The 22,824-nt window shown below is 36.1% G+C and overlaps 1 protein-coding gene across 6 annotated transcripts in view; it reads right to left on the bottom strand.

The window, feature by feature from the left end:
* The window catches only part of Foxj3 (forkhead box J3), a 91,683-nt gene that overhangs the window by 8,036 nt on the left and 60,823 nt on the right, over window positions 1–22,824 (bottom strand). For 5 of the 6 annotated variants that reach the window (XM_048351030.1, XM_048351028.1, XM_048351029.1 and 2 more), the window contains 4 exons: window positions 19,179–19,280; window positions 9,026–9,154; window positions 6,209–6,383; window positions 2,561–2,977 (listed from right to left, as the gene is read on the bottom strand). In XM_048351030.1, coding sequence (XP_048206987.1) covers window positions 2,561–2,977; window positions 6,209–6,383; window positions 9,026–9,154; window positions 19,179–19,280 — 823 coding nt within the window. The remainder of the gene's footprint in view (window positions 1–2,560; window positions 2,978–6,208; window positions 6,384–9,025; window positions 9,155–19,178; window positions 19,281–22,824) is intronic. The other variant, XM_048351027.1, reaches the window with a different exon arrangement.

Here is a 22,824-nt window from a genome sequence, read left to right on the forward strand (position 1 = left end):
AGAAAACAAGTATGCCAAAGATACAGAGCACTCTTGACATGACTAATCTTTTCTCTTAGGAATAGAAACAAATTAATAAATGCTAATTTGGTACATCATAATAAAACAACTTCTATGGAGAGAGTAGGTGATCAAACCCTACCTACTCAATAACTGTTTGTGGCTTTTAGCCCTCTTAGAATAATTGGTGTTACAGGCTTTAAAGTCAGGATTTTAATCTTAGTTATAATACTTAGTAGTGTGATCTTGAACAAATTTCTTTACACTTTTAAGCTGTACTTTCCCTATCTGTAAAATGTGGTAATCTGCACTTGATTTGGGAGGATAGTCTATCTAAATTCCCTAGCATCTTATCGGACAAACAATTTCTATTTCTTTCTTGTTCTCTCCATTCCTTCCCAATCAAAGACAACCTGCTTATTCCCAGCTTACTAATGTAAACAGAGATGAGTTATCAGCACAACCACAGTGATTAATTATCCTTATTCCAGCTCCCCCTTACTTTTACCCTCTGGTGGAAATCTATTTTCTCTGTAAGCTACCAGGCAGCAGTAAGGGTACATCAACAGTGTCTACAGAAATAATGGTACTTTTCTCTCCCTTGGCATTAGACTTTATGAAAATGTTGGTATGACCAAAATACCAACAGACTTCTAACAACACATGATCACTATTCATTAAGGCAATCTTCCAAATCACATTAAGGACAGGCTTAAATTTCTGAGGAATATACTGATATTAAAAACAGGAAATAGTAGTTGATTTGTGCCTTCAACAATTTAATTCTGTTATTGTATAACTTCGTGTCTAGGTATATTTGTAGAAATGATTTCAAGATATTTAGAAAATATTACATCAAGTCAGGAGGTAATAACAATTTTTTATTTTATCCTAGAACCTATTTAGAATAAGTAATCAGGAAAACAAAATGGACTGTTAAAGCCAAACAAAAAAATAAAAATACTTAATATTTGTTTATTGTTTTGAGGAAGGTAAAGACTAATAAAAAAAATTCTATGAAGATAGCTTTAATCTCAGATTTTAAGGTCCCAGATAACTTCATGGATAATGGGTGGACAAAGTGGTATGATAATAACATTTAATAAAGACCTACTATGTTACAGATACACTGCTATGCACTTCTGTATTTTATCTCATTTAAGTTTCCCCCTAAAATATACTCTTCCTATTTAGTAAACATAGAAATAGCTCCAAAAAAATGTAAGTTTTTATAGTAAAGTTCAATGTAAAAGCATACACTGTTCATTATCTTGAAAAGTACCCAAAGAAATGGTTAATTTTTAATTGGTGAATAAGAGTTAGTATCTAGTAGTTGGAAATCTTCCTTTTAGAATAAAAATCTCATCAGTGATAGAGTTGGCAAGTGGTTACCAGGCAAGATAAAGGAACGACCCAAACTTCTCACAATTCCATCTTTCAGTCTTCTAAAGCACCCACTTTGGGTTTCACAGTGCAAATACTGCCTGTTCCATGAGCAATGGCAGTCAACCACCTTCCCAGAAACCATCAAGACCTATCTTAAAAGCAACAGGAGTATGTGTGTGTATGCACATATGCATGCTGGGAAATTAAATATATGATTGGCACATGCTAGGTACACTCTACCACTGAGCTATTCCCCAGGCTGTTTTTTAAGTGGGATACAAAGAACACTTTTTCCCTTTGCAATCTACCATTTTATAAGGTAAGACACTTGGCAGGAACAAGCAACAAGAGGGAACATTCATGAATATTTAAAGTGTTAATCTAAGAATTTCATATTTGTATTCTCAGCATATTTATATTTGATTCTTATAATAGTGGATACAGGTTTGGGTTCTATTTTTATAGATAAGAAAAATAACAGGACTATAAATTGTGAGGTGTGGTTCAATCCCAGTACTTGAGAAGCTCAAGTAGGAATATCAGAAGTTTGAAGCCAACCTGGGCTGTTAAATAGTGAGACCTTGTCTCAAAAAAAAAAAAGGTATGGCGTATGTCTGTAATCCTAGATACACAGAGGTAGAAGGACTGCAGTATGAATCTGGCTCAGGCAAAAGCACAAGATCCTATCCAAAAAATAAATGCAAGTGAAAGGGCTAAGGGTATGACTCAAGTGGTAAATGAGTTCACCTGCCTAGCAAGCCCAAGGCCCCATGTTCAAATCCCAGTATCATTAAAAAGAAAAAAACAAACAGATAATTTGCTCAAGGCCCTAAGAGCCACAATGAGTATTTCTGAAATAAACTCAAGTTTACCTTTATTACTACATTACATTAGAAAAAAGTACAGACTTCACATTCATTCTCCTTTTAAATGCTCACTGAAAGTAGCTGACAGAAAGATAAGAGTTAAAACTAAAACCTGTAAGAATTGTGGAATGCGCTTACATGGTTACCTATGTATAGACTGAATTATAACTCTAGGGTTACAGTAAGGAACCATGAAAGGAGACAGGTGAAAAGGGTTTCAATAGTAAATACTACATAATGCCCAAATTAACAATGGACAGATCTCAATTCATAGTTTGTCAAATATAAGCGAGAAGATGAAAACGTACCTGAATTACAGGATACCTGTTGTGGAGGTGGAGGTGGCTGATGTGTTAACGTCTGGTGCTGATGGTTGGGATGATGCTGTATGTGCTGATGTGGAGAAGAATGCTGGGAGTGAGGGGGCTGGAGTTGGCTGTGCTGCTGTGGGTGTGGTGCTGGGTGCTGAGGACGCTGTGGATGCTGTGGTAAACTGTGTGGTCGATGGGGCGTATGCGGAGATGGCTGTGTGTGCATCTGTGGGTGGGACAGTGAGACTTGTGCAACCGAATTACTGCCGGTGGTGTTGAGGCTGCTGCCGTGGCTGTTTGACAGGCTGCTTTGGTTGCTGTGTGGGTGAGAGCTCACTGTACTGCTAGGTGAATGTTGATAGGAACAAGAAGTGTGGGACTGTTGGGAAGATTCAGAAGGGATGTTCATCAAACCTAGAAACAGAGATGTAAAGATCAATTCTGGTCAGATTCTGGATGTGTATTTTGACAATGACTTGCAATATTATATACAGAGCAAAAGCATATGTCAGGATGCAATACCAGTTATCTTTAACAATTGTTTATGGAGCATCCATTTACACAGTGGGCTATGAGAAAATGGAGAAGAAACAACATTCTCTAACCACTTTCTAGTGGACACATTTAACAAATTATGTCTAACATATAAGCACTAAAGCAAAAGAAAAAGGGACTAGACATACAGTGAAGCCTTCCTTAAGAAGATAGCTATCTGCCAGGCCCAAGTGGCTCACACCTGTAATCCTAGCTACTCAGGAGGCTGAGAGCTGAAGACTGTAGTTGGAAGCCAGCCTGGGTAAGAAAAGTCCATGAGACTCTTTTTTGTTGTTGTTGTTTGTTTTTGCCAGTCCTGGGCCTTGGACTCAGGGCCTGAGCACTGTCCCTGGCTTCTTTGTGCTCAAGGCTAGCATTCTGCCACTGAGCCACAGCGCCACTTCTCGCCATTTTCTATACATGTGGTGCTGGGGAATCGAACCCAGGGCTTCATGTATATGAAAAAAGCACTCTTGCCACTAAGCCATATTCTCGCCTCCATGAGACTCTTATCTCTGATTAACCACCAAAAAGCTGGGAGGGAAGCTGTGGCTCAATTGGTACAGCACTACTAGCCTTGAACAAAAAAAACTCAAGTTCAAGGCATAAAATCAACGCCCTCACCCCACCCCCGAGTTACCTTGAGATTTGAAAGCCAAGTAAATGTTAGGAAAAAAGTGAAAAAGGCCAGGTACTAGTAGCTCATGCCTATAATCCGGAGGGCCGCTAATGAAAGGCTTATGGTTTGAAGACAGCCTGGGCAGACAAAGTTTACAAAACCTATTCTCAACCTGTTTCTGGGCATGGTGGTGAGCACCTGTCAACACAAACTGTGGGAGGCTGAAATCAGGAGGACCAGGTAACGAGCCAGCCAGGCAGAAAAGTCCGAAAGAGTTTATCTCCATGGAAGGAACCTAGATGCAGTGACACATGGCTGTAAGATCCCAGAGATAATGGGAAGTCTATAAGCAGGCAAACCTTATCATAAAAATAACCAGTGAAAAACAAAGTTGGGGAGAGAGAGAGGATAGAGAGAGGAGAGAGGGAGAGAGGAAGAGAGGAAGAGAGGGAGGGAGAGAGAAGAGAGAGAGAAAGAGAGAGAGAGAGAGAGAGAGAGAGTGTGTGTGTGTGTGTTTTGAACTCACTGCCTGAGCACTGTCCCATAACTTTTACTTTTCAAGGCTGGCACGAGCCACAGTTCTACTTTCAGCCTTTTACTGGTTAACTGCAGATAAGAGTTTCATAGACTTTCCTGCCTGGTAAGACTTGAACTGCAATCCTCAGAGCTCAGCCTCCTGAGTAGCTAAGATTATAGGTATGAGCCACTGATACCAGCCTCAACGCTCTTCTTCAAATTCAGTGTAAAAAAAGTGGAACTATGGGCTTGAGAAACTGTCACCATTATTATTTCAAAGCTACTGCTTTTCTATAGTGATCACAAAGATTGGAGTTGCCTAGAAATGTCTTACATTAGTTCTTTCTACAGTTCAATAAGTAAAAATTTTAAGACAAAATTAAAGGAAACATGAATCTTACTTCGAAAATACTAGCCAGAAAAAGACCACATCATGACAAGTTACTGATTTTCATCAGTATACAATATGAACTTTCTAATCTGACAATAATGAAAATTATAAGCTAGCCAAAGACAGGAATTTTTGTCTATTTTCTTCACTGTTAGGAATTTGTAAACTTTTGAGCTGGAGTAGTATGGCTTAAATGTGTACTCTCTCAAAATTTATATGCTGGAACTTAAGTCCCAGATGACAGGTGGACCTTTTGGAGATGACTAGGGATTACTGCTTTTATAAAAATAACTGGTTCCGGGGCTGGGAATATGGCCTAGTGGCAAGAGTGCTTGCCTCATATACATGAAGCCCTGGGTTCGATTCCCCAGCACCACACATATAGAAAATGGCCAGAGGTGGTGCTGTGGCTCAAGTGGCAGAGTGCTAGCCTTGAGCAAAAAGAAGCCAGGGACAGTGCTCAGGCCCTGAGTCCAAGGTCCAGAACTGGCACCCCCCCGAAAAAAAAGTCCTATAAAAATAACTGGTTCCTTTTATCTTATCTGTCAGGTAAGAAACACATTACTGGATGTGCTTTAAGAACACAGCTAGTCCTGAAATGAAGACTGAAATCTAGAATATAAAGAAAAGAATCACTAAAATCTTTTGCTTTGAATAAAACAATATAAATGCAAAAAAAACAAAACACAGCTAGAATGTGCCATCTAGAAGTCCCCTTGCCAGACAACAAATCTACCAATTCTTTGATCTTTGTATTTGCAGCAACCAGAACTATGAGAAATCTTTTATCTTGAACTCAATCTCAGGTTATTTTGTTATAGAAACAAGAAAAGGAATAAAACATGAAGTATTAACAGTCAATCTGACAACTAGGAAATGCTTCAAAGATAAGAGTTCCTGATTAGTGTTTAATTGGGAAAAAATAAAGTGATAATCTGACTAACTAAAATTTAAAAAGTGGCTAACAAGACAAGAACATACTGTAGGGACAATCTAGCATTTGGTTGAGATGTAATACTATATTTCAACTAATATTACTTTTAAGATTAAAATAAGATATGTAAACTTACAAAAACACATGCTAAAAAAAGATTGCCCATCTATTCTTGTGGTGTAAAGCACCCCAAGATTTCAAATAATTCCATTATTACTAAGAAATAATAGAAGTTTTTGCCACATGGCACAGATACAGACTCTACCTCAAAATAACAATGAAAAATAGAGCTGGAGGTGTAGCTCAAATAGTAGAGGGCCCACCTAACAAGCAAGAGGCACTGAGTTCAATCAGTTTTTGTTAAAAAACAAAAATAAGCTAAAGAATTCTTTAACAAAGTGCTCCGGGGGGGCCCTAGTAATTAAGTAAAGTAGTTATGATGCCAGATGAAATTAGTTTGCTATTTTTGTGCTGCATATAACATAAATATACATAGAGCACAGTAAAGGCACAAAGAACATAACTATACAAAACTAATCATGATGATAATGCTCTAAAGTTAAGGAAGTATAGCAGCTGTTGTGTGAAAATAAAAGAACATTTTCCAACAAAATGTTTTTACAAAGAAAGATATCTTTTAAAGAAACTCACCTTGCTGACTAAGTGACTGCTCAAAAACTGATTTATAAAGACTCCGAAATGAGGCACTAAGATCTTCAAAATTATATTCTGTGAAAAGTAGTTGCTTGTCTCGTTCTGGAAGGTTGTATTGTGGCTGTTGCTGTGGAGTTAATGATTGAGAGACTGGTTCTGGATGGTTTGTTACCTAACAAAAGAAAACACAATGAACTTAGTGGCTATATGTTAGAAATGGTTTATTAAATGACATATATACCTAAAAGCATTAATGCCCATGCTGAAAAATAAAAAATAAACCTATTTGTGGCTTTTTGATTCTCTAGCTGAGTATACCTGTATGTGTACAGAAAGAAAAGTCATTACTATGGATCTTGTAGGATCACAGAAATCTAACACAACTTTCAGATTCACATAAGAAAGAATTTAAAAAGTGAAATGACTTGCTGAATGAAGATGATTCAATTAGTGAACCCAGAACAAATCATGTTCGGTGAGGTAAACTAAACTCAAAGAGACAACTGATACTTGTTTTCGCTCATATGGAAGCTAGATCTAAAATATTCCAGAACATAATAAATTATACAGATCTCTAAGCATTTACACACAGTGAGACCAAAGGAAGACAATTTTAGGAAAAGAAAGAAAAGGCACAATGCCAATGTGCATCGGATTATACAAACATTATTTATTGAAATGAACTCCAGGGAATGAAAACAAGTAGTTTTTTTCTTTTTTGCTGTTTTTGTCCTTTTTGTTCTGTTTGTTTATATGTCTTTGGGAGTGTAAGGGGAGGCACAGAAATGGAAGAACAAAGGGTGAAAAGACAGCAATAGTACTCACTGGCTACTACATTGAAAATTACCTATATAACTTGGCGGTGGGGATGAGAGGGAAAAACTGGGAGAGAGGGAGGGAAAGGACACATTGCCCAAAAACAAATGTACTCTTTACTGACTTATGTAACTATAACCCCTCCATACATTACCTTTATTAATTAACTTACTGATTTATCTTTGTTTGTTGTGGGGCTTGAACTCAGGGCCTAGGCACTGTCCCTGAGGTCTTTTAGCTCAAGGCTAGTGCTCTACCACTTTGAGCCACAGAACTATTTACGGTTTTCCATTGGTTAACTGGAGATAAGATTCTCATGGACTTCCCTGTCTGGGCAGGTTTGTACATCACCTTTATAATAATTTTTTAAGATGGTCAAATTAAGTGATGCATTAGGACTAGAATCCTTCCATTTTCTGTGGTCACCTTATTTTCTATAGAATTTCATCTCAAACTGTACTATATTATGAAACTTCTAACATTTCCTAAGATTTTACTTTTTGGTATTTCTTTTGATTTTTATTTATTTGACCACACTTGGTTAAAACTCCCATGTAATAAATGCACTAATAAGGTGGGCTTACTGGAATATTTTTCAGGGAGGACACATGAAAATAAGGGCAGGACATATATCAAAGAATATCTTTCTTATTCTTTTTTTAAAAATTGCTGTTTTGACACGATCTTGCTAAGTAGGCCCAACTGACCTTGAACTTGTGATCATCTTGCCTTGACCTTGAGAGTGCTGGGATTACAAGCTTGTGCCACATCAGTCTATGTCCTTCTCTCCAAATTTGTATGAAAATTTGGCTATACTTAACATTATTACAAACCTCAAAACTCTCCATTGTGTTAGATTATCTTCAGACTTTTAGTATTACTAAAGTCAGATTTTTGTTTCTTTATATGTAATTGACTTCTTGTACCAGAGAGAATTTATATGGGTGACTACTTCTGAAATTGTAAAAATTGCTATCAATGTCTCTTTGTAATGCTGCATTGATTATTCTTCTCTTAGAACTCAGTCATCTTTTCAATTTCTATTAATACAAATTGCTCCTATACCCATTCTGTACAAATACCTTGTCCTTTTTCATGCAATTTGTACTGCTTTTCCTGTTTCTTCTGTATTTTGAGAGAAACATTTCCCCCAAAGCATTCAATGATAGTAGTTTTTCAGGGTCAACTTTTTTTCCTCTTCACTTTCAAATATAAACTTTAATTCTGTTCTAAGTTTTTTTTCCCCCCTGGTGCTATTTTTTTTTAATCACAGGTCCCTCCCTTTTTACCCTTGTCCAGCGTGAGTATTTTTCCTATTTAATCATCCTGGAATAGGAAGTGATGTAGTAAGATCAAATTTACATCAGTGAAGAGTGTGGTGTTCAATTTTTGGGCTTTGTTCTCTGCCCAATGGTAAGGATAAAAGCCCGATAGTTTGAAAAGAAAAAAAAAATCAGATAAATTAAGGATCATATTCTTGTAATAGGCATCAAATTAGCAAAAGAAGCAAGACTATTTATAGACAGCTCCCTTTACAACATGCTTTGTTTTCCAGATCAAGACTATAAAATACATAGTTAATAATTATGTACCAGTATCCCCTGACCTTTGTTTGGGGTTTATAGAATCCCTTTCTCAAATCTAAATCTGGAAAACAAATTGATACATCATTAAGCTTTTCCTCCCACTATGGTTCTCAACTATGGCTCTCCTAGAAATTAAGAACAGATAAAGTAGATCAAAATATGTAACACAACAAACCATGTATTTGTATCCATATGCTTAAAGTAAAAGTAATATATTTCACATTCTCATCAGCTGGCAATTTATTAACTATCTAGGAAAACAGATACCAAATTAAAATACTATCATGGTAATATTTATGAAGTTAATAAACTACTGAGAAATACACATCTTCATTTTTTTTACTTTCATTTCAATATGTTTGGTTCCGTTTTAGCACTAAATGAACATCAAAAACAAGCTAACTTTACTTACCTGTGTGTAACTGTGCACACTCCCAACACTGTTCAAATTAACAGATGCCAAACTCTGGTCTGAGAGACTGTTGTTAAGGCTACTTCGTGGGCTGTCACTACCATCCTGATCAGTATTGTACAATGTTACCTATAATGAAAAAAATAAATTGAGTAAACGGTATTTTCAAGCAACTCTACAAAAACACAACAGAACAGGCATATGACAGGAAGACAAACTGCCAGTGGTTTGGTTTTTTTTGGTCTCTGTTGTTGTTGTTCATGGAGCTTAAACTCGGGGCCTGGGCACTGTCCCTGAGATTTTTTTTTGCTCAAGTTTAGAGCTTTGAGTCACAGCTCCACTTTGAGTCACTTTGAGTCATAGCTCCACTTCCAGTTTTCTGGGGGCTAATTGTAGATAAAGAGTCTCAAAGACTTTCCTGCCCAGGCTGGCTTTGAACCATGATCCTCAGAGTAGGATTAGGATTACAGATGTGAGCCACCAATGCTTGGCTCCCCCACCAGTGGATTTTCTTCTGGTGTTTACCTCAACTCCATGGTCCTCATTGCTAGTTCTACGTTCCATGGTCTTTAATGTTAATTTATATTCCCCTTGAAATAACATTCTTAAGGCTCTCAAACTAAAGGATATGTCTATCTAGAAGTACATAAATTCAAATGATGAGGTACAATTAATAAATATTTAATAAAGATGACACAGTTTTACTGTTAAATATTGCAATAATACAAAAATTATTTTTGCTTAATCTTTAAATAAAACTATTGTTGCTATAAAAATCTAAGGCATCAAAAAAACCCCATACGACAGGTATTGGTGATTTATGCCTATAGTCCTAGATACTCAGGAGACTGAAATCTGGAGGACCAATGTTCAAAATTTGTCCACGCAGAAGTCTTGCTAACTCAATTGGTAGAAACTCAATTGGCTCAATTGATAGTGAGTGTCAGCCTACCAAGCAAGCTCAGCAAATGCAAAATCCAGAGTTCAAACTCTGACACCAGGCTAAAAACCACCACCGACAAAAAACCCAAATAAAAACCATAAGCTGGACCTAAAAGAGAAATTCACAGCATTATAGCATTCATGATACTAAAAACTGGAACTGCCCAACATATTCATAAAATCATAGATATATCATCTAATTTTAAAAACAAATATGCTAAAATACATATTTGCAAGGACTATATGTCAAATTGTTGACAATAATTGACTAGCAAAGGCCGTAGCAGTCCTGTAGACTTTTACCAATGATAAGGGATGTTAATTTTGTATAGCAGTCTGTCCATAAACATCATAATTTTTTAAATGGAAACAAAAATGTATTTTGAAACAGAAACTTAACTTTTAGCTATGTTTCAAGGATCTGATCAAGTGCTTCTACCAACTTTCTTCCTTACCTTGTAAGTGATAAATTTGGCTTTAAGGTCTAATGTGTAGCAAATTTTTATCTAGACTATTATCATCTTCAGTTTCTAGTAAGTAACAAATATGGTGCATTATGCTCAGGATATAGCCAAAAAGTGTCACTGAATTTAATAACAATCATTCTTCTGGCTATGCTAAAATACACAGAAAACTAGGCATATGTATTCAATGCTTAAAACTAAATTCTCTCATATCACATTAGTTTGAAATAACTGACATACAAGGGAAGAAGGTATAAGAAATCTAGGGCAGGGTGCTAGTGGTTCATGCCTATAATCTTAGATACTCCGGAGGCTAAGATCTGATGATTGCTATTCAAAGCCAGCCCAGGGAAGAAAGTTCTAAAACACTCTTATCTCCAGTTAATCACCAAAAGGCCGGAAGCTGAACTGTGGCTCAAGCGGTAGAATGCTAGACTTGAGTAAAAAAGCTCAGGGACAGCACCCCAGGACCGGAGTTCAAGCTTTACAACTGGCATGTGCACACACACAGACACAGACAGACAGACACACACATACATACACAAGCACAAGAAGGAATAAGGAAAATTTATCTGGGAAAACTTCTACATAAACATTTGTATTTCAATATGAATGTCCTAAAAATCTAGTTTATGGGCCTCAATGAACACTTTTAAAGCTTTAAAGTGAAATCAATAAATTATAAGCATCTAGTGATCACTTTCTGAATTGCTCACTCTTTCCTGTTCATGTTCAGTTACGAGTTATTCAAGCCAGAACTATTATTCATCATTTTCAACAACTCCTCTTAGTTTCTTTTAAGAGGCAGGACCTACTTTTTTAATAAAATGTAGCACAGAAAAGAAAGTGCACAATTACACATTACAAAACAGCATATCCATTTAATTACTGAGGATCCAAAACAGCAATTCTCAAACTCTGATCTCACACACCATTTTAATGTTAAAAATTAAGGAAAAAAGAGTTGGGCTCTGGTGGCTCTCAGGAGGCTGAGATCTGAAGATCATGGTTAGAAGCCAGCGGGGGGGCAGAAAAGTCTGTGATACTCTTATCTCAAAAAAACTACTCAGAAAAAGCCAGAAGTGGTGCTGTGGCTCAAGTGGCAGAGCACTAGCCTTGAGCACAGAGTCTTAGGCCCTGAGTTCAAGCCCCAGGACCAAAAAAAAAAAAAAAAAAATTAAGGCAAAAGGGAGATTACTGGCTCACACAAATAATCGTATCTACTCAGGAGGCTGAGATTTGAGGATTGTGGCTCAAGGCCAGTCTGGCAGTAAAGCCCATGAGATTCTTATCTCCACTACTACCAAAAAATGCTGCAAATGGAGCTGAGGCTCAAGTGATACAGTGCTAACTTTGAGCACAAGAAGCTCAGGGACAGTGCCCAGGTCCTGAGTTCAAGCTCCAGGACTAGCACAAAATAATAATAATATTAATAATAATAGTTAGATTCATATAATTATTAAAATAATGAAAATAGCAAACTCAATTACATGTTAACACACGTAAATAAGTAAAAGGAAATACATAACATACAAATATATATACCTATATATAAGTATATGAAATATATAAAATATATAACATAAATATATATAAACATAAATAAGTAAAAGGAAATAGTATTGTTCTCATTTTTATCTCAATACTAGCTTAAAAACAGACTCAAAGTTGCTTTGACATTAGTCTACTGTACTGTGCAGTTTGAGAGGAAGCACAGAAAACAAAGTTGGTGCAAGAGGGATGACTATTCTAATAAACTCTTCAGATAACTGCATAGTCTCTTTAAAACAACATCAAAATATGACAAGTGAACATTTTTTAAGTTGCATTGTGGAATCTGAAACCCTGACAATAATCTTTATGTACTCCGTTCCTTTAAATTATATTGTTCTGGTAACAAACAGTACAAGAAATGTATCCAATGCCTAATGTATGAAACTGTAACCTCTCTGTACATCAGTTTGATAATAAAAATTTGAAAAAAAAATTATATTATTCTACCTTTTTTTTGGTGGTGGTGGTTCTAGAGTTTGAAATGAAGGTTTCCCACTGCTAGGCAGGAGCTTCACACCAGAGCCATACTCCCAGCTCCCTTTTGTTTTAGTTGTTTTTTGAATAGTCCTGCATTTTTGCCTGGGGCCAATCTCAAATTGTGATCTAATTACAACCTCTCACATAGTTTGGTTTACAAATACATACTACCATTCCTAAAGGCTTATTTGTTGATTGATGAGATATTAAATTAATGAGGGATCTCATTAATTCTTTTTGCCTAGGCTGGCCATGAACTGTGATCCCCCTCATCTCTGCCACCACCATAGCTGGGATTATAAACATTAGCCCCAACACCTAGCCCTCTACACTTGAATGGATTATTTATCCGTGTATGATTTTATAACATCATACATTGGTCATATGGAAAATAATGGTTTGCTAAGTTATACAGATGATCTAAATATGGACACTTTTCATCATATGATCTGCAGGTAATATCAAACTTGTTAACAAAATTCAACCTCTTTAGAAATATCTTTAAATAACAGGAAATATTCAGATTCACTATTGTGTGCTTTCTCAAAATTTGGGGGGAGGAGGGGAGTGTGTGCTTAAAATTTTACCTTAAAATAACAGGCTTACTTTATTCATTTCTGCAAGAAAATATTGGCCAATAGTCAGACACTAAGTTAGACCCTATGTCAAAAAACAAGCTGGCCAGGTACTAGTGGTACACTTCACGCCTACTCAGTAGGCTGAGATCTGAGGATGGCAGTTCAAAACCAGCTTGAACAGGAATGTTTATACAACTCTTATCTCCAGTTAACTACTAAATGAAAGCTGTAAATCAGGTGGGAGAGTACTACTGCTAGTCTTGAGCAAAAAAAGCTCAAGGACAGTGCCCAGGCTCTGAGTTCTAGCCTCAGGACTAACTGGCACAAAAAAACCCCAAAAAACTGAAGATTGTAGGAGACATCTGCAATCACAGATATGTGATTACTGCTAGCCTAGGGATGTGAAACCTCATCTGAAAAACAAACTAAAGCAAAAAAAAAAAAAAAAAAGGCTAGAGATGTGGCTCAAGTGATTGTGCTCCAACCTAGCAAGTGAAAAGTGAGTTCAAACTGCAGTACTGCCAAAGGAAAGCACCAAATACTCAAATATTATTATTGCCAGTTCTTTTCAAGCAAAAAGGTGATCATGAACATAGATTCCAACTGGGTCACACCAATGCCTTTCCTTGAATGTTTCAGTATGGGGAAGCGCTTTTACACATTCTCTCCAAGTCATCCTACAGAATACTAGAAAGAAATATATTCAGTGGTACAACTTAATAATACGTTTTGCATTATAAAAGATATTACTAAGTAAGCTGGAATTCTTTTTTAAACTGAAGATATGTGACAATGGAAAAATACAAAGACTAATACGTATAAGTAGTCTTTGTACAGTTAGGTGTCTGTGCTTTGATTTGTGCTAAGATGTCAACAAGTTTACACCAAATGCTTCTACTGCATTAGTGAAAACACAAATATAAAAGACAAATAACATTTATGACAAGAGTCTTGACTTTATGGACTCTCTACAATGGTATTGGTTACCCAGTAGTCCATAGGCCGACCACATTTTGAGTACTGCTGACATAGAACATTCAATGCTCCAGAAGCCCTGGCTCATGTTCATCCCAGTCATCAGTTATCTGCTTTCCAACCCACATCTTCTGTCTATGGGAGTCTCTAAAGGGATTCCTACCAATATCCACTCATTTTCCTATTTCTTTATTTACTTATGTGTGTTGGTCCTGGGGCTTGAAGTCAGCCTGGGTGCTGACCCTGAGCTTTTGTACTCAAGGCTAGCACACTATCACTTGAGCTACAGCTCCACTTCCAGTTTTTGGTAGTTTTTCTGGAGGTAAGAGTCTCACAAACTTTCCTGCCCCGACTAATTTTGAACTGAGACCTTTAGATCTCAGCCATCTGGGTAACTAGGATCACAAGCATGAAGTTTTTCTATTTTTTAGCCAATTATGAGCTAAATTAACATATACTCTTTTCTTTATTTTTTGTTTTTAGGTCCAAGACCAGAACTTGAACTTGATACCTGATGCTTTTGCTTATTGGCTAGTACTCTACCAAATGAGCCATACCTCTAAACCCTTAATATCCACGTATCACTGCCTCTTTCTGTTAAAAAAAATCATTTTATTCTTTGAGAGTTTTATTGTATTATCAGTTATAGCCTTCAGATGTAAATAAAACTGATTTTCTCATTGACATTGCACTATTTATGAATTCTGCTGAGTCCACTCTTAAAGTGCCAATAACACATGTTCCAATTACAGTAGGCTTACAGTAGGCTTATTCTTGGTATTTGGAATAATGAAGCCTATATTTTCATCAGCATCTTCAACATGTCTTCAAACTACTGTTGGCTATTTGGATTCCCACTTACATATTAGGATCAGCCTGTCATTTTCTAGTCTCTTGTATTTCCCCACAAGCAGATCAGTATTTTGACTGGGATAACACCAAATCTATACATTAACTGGGGAAATGATTACTTCTTTGTATGTTCTGCATGAAAAACACACCCATATTTAATTATAGTTTTTATGCTCTTCCTTTCCCCCTCTCCATCTTTTTGGGCTATCACTAGAGCTTGAACTCAGATCCTGGGCAGAGTCCCTTAGCTTTTTCTGCTCGACTAGTACTCTACCACTTGAGCTACAGTTCTACTTCTGCCCTTTTGGTGGTTAACTGGAGATAAGTGTCTCATAGACTTTCCTGCCTGGCTGACTTCAAACCATAATCCTCAGACCTCAGCTAGCTATGATTATAGATGTGAGCCACCAGCACAAAGCTTCTTTTGGTAGCATTTATAGATTTCTATGTAGAGTTCTTTTAGTCCTACATATTAGATGTTTCTGAACACTAACATATATATTATCTTTTCAATTTTCTGTCCATAGTTACAATGCAGAAAAGCTGATTTCCAAAAGCAAATGCGGATCTTAAAAAGAGAGACTACTCCAATTACTTTAAAGTTCTAAGGCTTTGTCTGTAGAGTCTTTCAAATTTTCTATGTGTCAACTATGAATAATGACTCTAGTAGGGTTTAGGCTTCTTATGTCTACACATATTCAACAGGTCTTTCACTTTCTAAATGAAAAACAATCATAACTCTTTTTAAGGTTCTTTTCTAAACTAGTTTTCTACCAGCTATGTCATTTCTGGGTTCATGTTGACTGCTGATTGTCTCCATAGTCTAAATTTTTGTTGTTGTTCTTTTGATTTTTTTTTTCTTTTTGATACAGGGTCTATTGTATAGCCTACACTGGCCTAAAATTCACAATCCTGAGGCTCAGCCTCTCAAATACTAGGCTTACAGGAATTCATTACTGTATTTTACTTCTGTCTGGTAAGTTTTTACTGGATATAAATATTCTTGAGCTTCTCATTTATTGATTGATTGCTGTATATGTAAATACTTTTGACTTCACTGATTTCTCTTATTTTTATTACTATCTTCCTACATCTATGGATTTGTTTGCTTTTCTGTTTCTAAATATTTATTCCTTGTTTGGTCTAGTAAATGTATATAAGATGATTATGTATCATAGGCTTTTTTCAAAAGTATTTTCTATCAATTAAAAATATTTTATAGGGGCTGGGGATATGGCCTAGTGGCAAGAGTGCTTGCCTCGTATACATGAGGCCCTGGGTTCGATTCCCCAGCACCACATATACAGAAAATGGCCAGAAGTGGCGCTGTGGCTCAAGTGGCAGAGTGCTAGCCTTGAGCAAGAAGAAGCCAGGGACAGTGCTCAGGCCCTGAGACCAAGCCCCAGGACTGGCCAAAAAAAAATAAAAAAAAATATTTTATAATTCCTATCATGATGCATATATCCATGGCTTCTCCATTCATTCACTTATTCATTCATTCTGATGTTAAACCAAATCCTGGGCCTCTTTCATACTAGGCAAGCAGTAAATCTTTGAACTATATAGCCCCAGACCTAATCTGTGGTTATTTATGATTCTAAGTTTACCTTATAAATGTTGGAGTGATTTTCTGACTTTTATCCTTAATCCTATCTGTATGATGCTCTTTTGAAATTTATTGAAATTTCCCTTATGAAGAATTTTGACCTATTCTGTGTATATTTTAATGATATACATTCTTTAACTATTGGGTGTAACACTACATACATCAATTAGGCCAATTTTTGTACTCTGTGATTCAAGCTATCTGTGAAATTAGGGGAGTTTTTTGTTTGCCTGGGTTTGGTTTGCTTGAGTTTACAAATCTACAACTGTGATCAGGACTTGCCTACTTCTCCTTTCAATTCTGTCCACTTCTGAGGCTATGTTATTAGGTATATATAAATTATATTTTTATCAGTGACTCCTTTTCATAATTAAAAGGCCTATGTTTAATAATGTATCATCTTTCAATTTAAGATGTATATTTTATAAGCAGTAGAGAAGTGGGTTTCTTTCAGTCTGATAAACTGCCTTTTGATTTGAATACTTACTCTATTTTCACTTAATGTAATTAAATTACTCATATACTTAGCTTTAAATACTATGCTTTCTTTAGCTCCTGTTTTCTTCTTTGTTGCTTTTCTTCTCCCTTCTTGCTTACTCACAGACTGACCCAGAAGGTGCTAATTTTCCTTATGATCTATAGATTCTTTAACTCTTTCTTTTAGTAACTTAGAATAGTTGTTCATAAGATGCATAACCTTGACCAATAATTTATTTAAAAAATTACTGATGCTTTGGATGATGTTATCTTTCTCCAACTAGAATTCCGTTTTCTTCTTACAAGAAAAATAGATGCATTTCACTATAAAGACAGTCCAGTGTAGTTTATTTTGGCTTGCTTTCGTTCAAGGGACAGATCCCTTCTCAAGTAATTTCACGGGCTAGAATACTTATCTGGTGCTCTTTTTGAAAACCATGAACAACTATTTTCTTCCCTCTTTTGTGAGACTGCTAAGTGCTTTCTTTGTGTCTGAACCCAAGCATACTGAATAAGGAGTTATCAAACACCTAAAGTGAATATTGTTTACAAAAAGCCGAACTCAATTCTGAGATTCTTCATGATTTTATCTCCTTAAAGCCTAGCTATTAGTTATTTTCTTCCAGTTTTAATGATATTCTAGGCTGCTTTCTGTTTAGCGTCTACGCTATGCACTGAGAAGTTAGATATGACTCAAAGGGAAATTTTCAGAGCTTGTCTCAACCTGTTTGCCTTTTCTCAAGTAGTCTCACCATTGAAGGCCTAGTTGTCTTAGTCTCCATTGCTGCCTACTTTTTTTCTTCTTAATTATATGTGTATGTGTAATGTTTATGTCTGGTAGGAGAGAAACTATTTCATATGTATAGACAGAAGGATTTATCTGACACTAGGTATTTCTTCATCTCTAAAAGAACTCCAAATATTCTAGCGCTCCTTAAATACATGATTTGATCATAAAATCCCAACATTACTACTTCTTGTCACCTAATACCACCGTTATCATTATTTAGATCTCTAGTACCAATTATAGACTACTGTAAAGAAAAATATTACATATTTCTGATTCTAAACCACCCACTTTCACTGAATTCCAGTTTCACTGGAAATCATCTCCAGAGATAATTTTTTTTCCTAACTCTATTCACAAAGATAGTGTAACTAAAATTAGTAGGACAGCACTGGAATCCTGGAATTACTACCAACAGCAAACAAATATAAATAGAACCCATTTCCTAAGTAATTAACATCCCAAAGATTGCCATCTGAAAAAAATCATTATTCTCTACCTCAGTTACCAGTTTCCTTTCTAAATTGGAAATTTGACGATGTTACTCTGAGTTACAAATTTGTCTTCTTTCCCCAAATAGAACCCATGAGTACGCTAGTAATTCATAATATTTGTATATGCACTTGTATCTACGTATGTGAAAGTGGGAGATTGACAAATAGAAGTAATACAAATCCAAATAAAAGCTAGAGAGAAAAAATGAGCAGCTGAAAACTGGGAGGACTAGGTAAAGCTAGAGCAATATTGAAATAGAGTGTGAGCATGACTAGTATGAGAGGTACATGGCTTCAAGGTATTCATCATCTAATAAGGGAGGAAATTAATATACAAAATTAACTCATGAATCTTCCAGACCTTTCTAGAGTTTTCTAGATCTCTCTTAAATCTTTTCAATTTTGACATATAATGTTAAGAAACTACCTTGGAAAGAGACATTTGTATCCCACTAAGTATCTAATAACCTGGCATCACAACAGATGCAGCACACTACCAAATAACTGCTCCTGGGTATGTTCTAAGACTTGAGTATCACAAAAATAAGTTTATAATCATCCCAATAATAAGGTTAACCAAGTTATTCACATTATGTATTTGACTGGATTCTATTGACTCCCTGGAATTTGATCATTTTTTCAACTACACAGAGAGCCATCAAGGTTTTCACACTAATTAATTTAATAAAATATTAGCTCAGGAATTCTATCAATGTGAACTGGCAGAACCAAGAATTTAAATTAATACTGAGCTACCAAGTAAGCACCTTCCAATTTCTCCTGAGAAGTACTTTCTTCTAATTTTTGTATATCTCAAAACATTCTGGAGCTAGCATTCAAATTCCTATCACCTTTAAACAATCATATATAGCAGTCTATTACCATTATAAAAGCATATTAAACATATTACTCAAGGACACAAATTTTTTTTTAAAAAATAGAATTACTTTGTTAGTCACAGTGTTGATGGCCAGAGTTGGAGAGGCACTTCCCGAAATAATACACTCCATTCCCAAAGAATCTGAATCTATGCTATATGGAGTTGAGGCCTAAAATACAAGAACAAAACAAGTAATTGTTAGCTCATATATCCAGCAACTGTAACGTAGTTTGAAGGGATTTCATCAAATTCTCCAGTATCTAGTTTTGTGTTTTGTTTCTGAAAACACCACAGAATTCAATTGGTATAGCTACTTCCTAACAACTTTTTTATGTGTATGTGCTCCAACAATGTGTATTAGGGCTCCAACTTGGCCTCACACTCTTTTTGGCTCATGGCTGATGCTCCACCATGTAAGCCATGTTAACTGTAGAGTCTTAAGCTTTTGTTTGCCAGGACTAGCTTCAAATCATGATTCTCATGTCTATTTCCTGAGTAGTTATAATTATAGGTGTGAGCCACACCTATAATTTTTTCTTTAGTGAAATAATTTTGTTTAGTGACTTTTTTCCTTTAGTGATTAAGCTCTCAATTACCTTTAATAATCTACATACTTCAAAGGTGTATTATTTTGTTAGTTTGTTTTTATAGTATTGGTATTTGAGCTCAGGGCCTAATTTTGCTAGGCAGGTGCTCTGCTGGTAAGCAATACCTCCAGTCCTTTTTTGCCCTAGTTATTTTTTAAATAGGGTCTCACTTCATGCCCAAGTATAGTCCTGGGCTGCAACTCATCTATTTTAGGCTTCCTGTCATAGCTTGACTAACTAGCATGTGCCACTGCCCTCGGCTGAGGGGTCTCATCAACTTTTCTGCTCAGGGTTGGCCTACATTCTTGATAGTTTCAATTTCAGCCTCCCAATTAGAGAGGATAGTATATGTGAGTCACTGGTGTCTGGCTTAAATATGATAAACTGTAGTGAAGACTACTAATGGTCCTCTAACATCAACTCTTCAATAACATAATTCTATAGTCATCTACTTAACACTACTCAAGTAAAAACTACATTTATCAGATTCATGTGTAGCTAGCTGTGACTAAAATGTGACCAACAAGATATGATGTGAATAAGAGTAATATGTGCACAACTTTTGTAATGTATCTTTGAAAGGAACATGCTGGCACTGTTATCTCACCCTTTTATTGCAGGCTGGAACAGAAATGGTGGAAGTGGTCTTATTTAACCAAACCTTAGGCTAATGGCTTAGGGCTAAAAAACAAAACAACAACAACAAAAAAAACCACAACAAGATCAAAAAGAATCTGGATGCCTGAATGACCTTGTAGTACACAGAGCTCTATATTCATCTCACTGCATCTATCAGCTTAGACTTTTTTTTTTCAAATTTTTATTATCAAACTGATGTCAGCTTAGACTTTTAAGAAAGAATGAAATCTTTCTCATTTAAATCTCCCCGATGATCTTACTTTAGGTATAAGAACAACTGAATAACATCTCAAATAATACAAGTTCATATGTCATTTATAAAGCAAGCATGGGTATCAAAAACAATATAGATTTTCTTCATTGAAAAATGTGTGTGTGTGTGTGTGTGTGTGTGTGTGTGTGTGTGTGTGTGTTGACAACTCAGTCTTCCCTCACCTAAAAGACATAAAAAGTTCAACTTTAATATTGAGGATTAAAGGTCAAATACAAACAATTTGTGATCAGGATGCTGGCTCCATGTATATGCTCTCTTTGGCAAAAGATATTTTTCCCACACAAGGCAACAACTGATTGGGTATTTTTTAAAGATCATACTTGGGGCTGATGGTTGCATTTCAATGGTAGAACCTATCAAGCACTATACTAACACACACACACATACACACAGAGACCATACTGAATATATAAGAGCTCAATTTCACTGAGGAACATTTCAAAGATTAATCTATCACTGTTATTTTTATCAGATAAGTAAATCAGCATGAGGCTAAGGAGCAAGAAGCATAACTGAAATGGAAAGAGGAAAAACTGGAAGACACTTTTACATGCTAGAATCCAGCAACCAGATACTGGGTACTAATTGAGGGTGGGGTGAGAACAGGGGTTCAGTAGCACAAGTGGAAGAACTACAAAGACAACTTGTTCATGTTTCAGTTTTGGTGCTGGCTAGCTTAGTTACAGCTAAACTAACAGATTATTATCATAACCATCATCAACATCATCGTCATCATCCAGGGTTTAAACTCATGACCTTGTATTTGTTAGCTAGGTAGGTATTCAAACCACTTGACCCAAGCCCCCAACTCAATTGGAAAGCTACCAATCTCATATTCCCCTGACTCTATTTAGTCACTGCAGTCTAGATTACTGGTTTACCTATTTTCTTCTACTGACAGAAGAGGAAAGCCTATGTGTGTGGTTTTATGCAAATCATTTGATCTTTATGCTGGTTTACTTGTCTATAGACAATTATGTCACTTCCTTTAGAGATCGGTTAAGACCATTAATGAAATAAGTCATGTAAAATACTTAGCACTGTTCCTTACACGCACAATAAACATTAATTACTATGAAAACGTCTTGAACACATATGTCTGCTATTGATGCCATAATACACAAAAGAATACTCAATATTTAGTGACAAAGGAGAAAACTTTGATATGAGCAATTGTATTCCCACATCTTCGCTTCAGTTATTATGGATAGATAATATGTTTTTTTAAAATATTTTAACTATTCAAAAACTTTTAACTATTTAACACTATTCTTTCACAGATACTTTTTTCTTCTTTCAATAGTAAGTAAAAGGCACTTTCTTTAGACATTGTCAGTAGTATGGTACATTTTTATTTGTTGAAGTGACTGCTTTTCATTGGTACTAGGTAGACCAAAGTCTAATTAGAAAAAGTCTAAGAGCAAAGGTCAGGATGGCTTGACCTATGGGAAGCAAGCACCTACCATTTTCACTTCATGGATGAGAAGAATTCGGTGACACAAAAGCGTTCACATTGTAAAGAAGGAGCGTAGAAGAAAGGGAAAAAAAATAAAGGAGGTTGTAGGGAGCCAAAAAATTACAGGAAAGCAATCATAGCAGAAGAAAACCAGCAAGGCATTGGGAGCCAGTGCTTGACTCTATTGGCTAGGAAGTGGGGAAATGGAAGATGGCAATACAAGGTAAAATTAGACAGTTCAGACAGTTACACAGAGAGATTGCCAAATTAGGTGCGGAAAAAGCACACATAACTTCAAAGCCTTATTCTAAGCACAGGACTTAGGAGGCAGTGACTATCTCACATTCTGTATCTCCTCCCCCCATATTCCAGGAGAGCAACAGAGTTGCCATCTTAATAAGTTTCTCTAGAGCTCAAAGGCAATCACAGCTTACCAACCCACAGGACATTTGTCTATATAACTTGGGTATGAATTAAGTAACTAAAAGAGGAGTGTGAGGGGAAGGCAGATTATCCCAAAAGGACCAGAAGAAAAGTTTAAGTTGCAGGAGGCTACACTGCAGTTTAGAAGGCAGAGGCTGGAGAAGCCCAGCAGCAGTACTGGAATTCAGAAGAGTAGGAGTTTCCATCAAGCCAGATACCAGAGACACCCACCTGTGGTTGTAGTTCCCACCCAAGAAAGAACTGAGGCATCCCAGAAAACCTAGCACATATGTGAGACTTTCCATCAAGCTTTAACAGATCAAAAATGCCTAAT

The sequence above is a fragment of the Perognathus longimembris genome, chromosome 7 (assembly GCF_023159225.1).
Source record: "Perognathus longimembris pacificus isolate PPM17 chromosome 7, ASM2315922v1, whole genome shotgun sequence".
In the NCBI taxonomy this organism is placed as follows: Eukaryota; Metazoa; Chordata; class Mammalia; order Rodentia; family Heteromyidae; genus Perognathus; species Perognathus longimembris.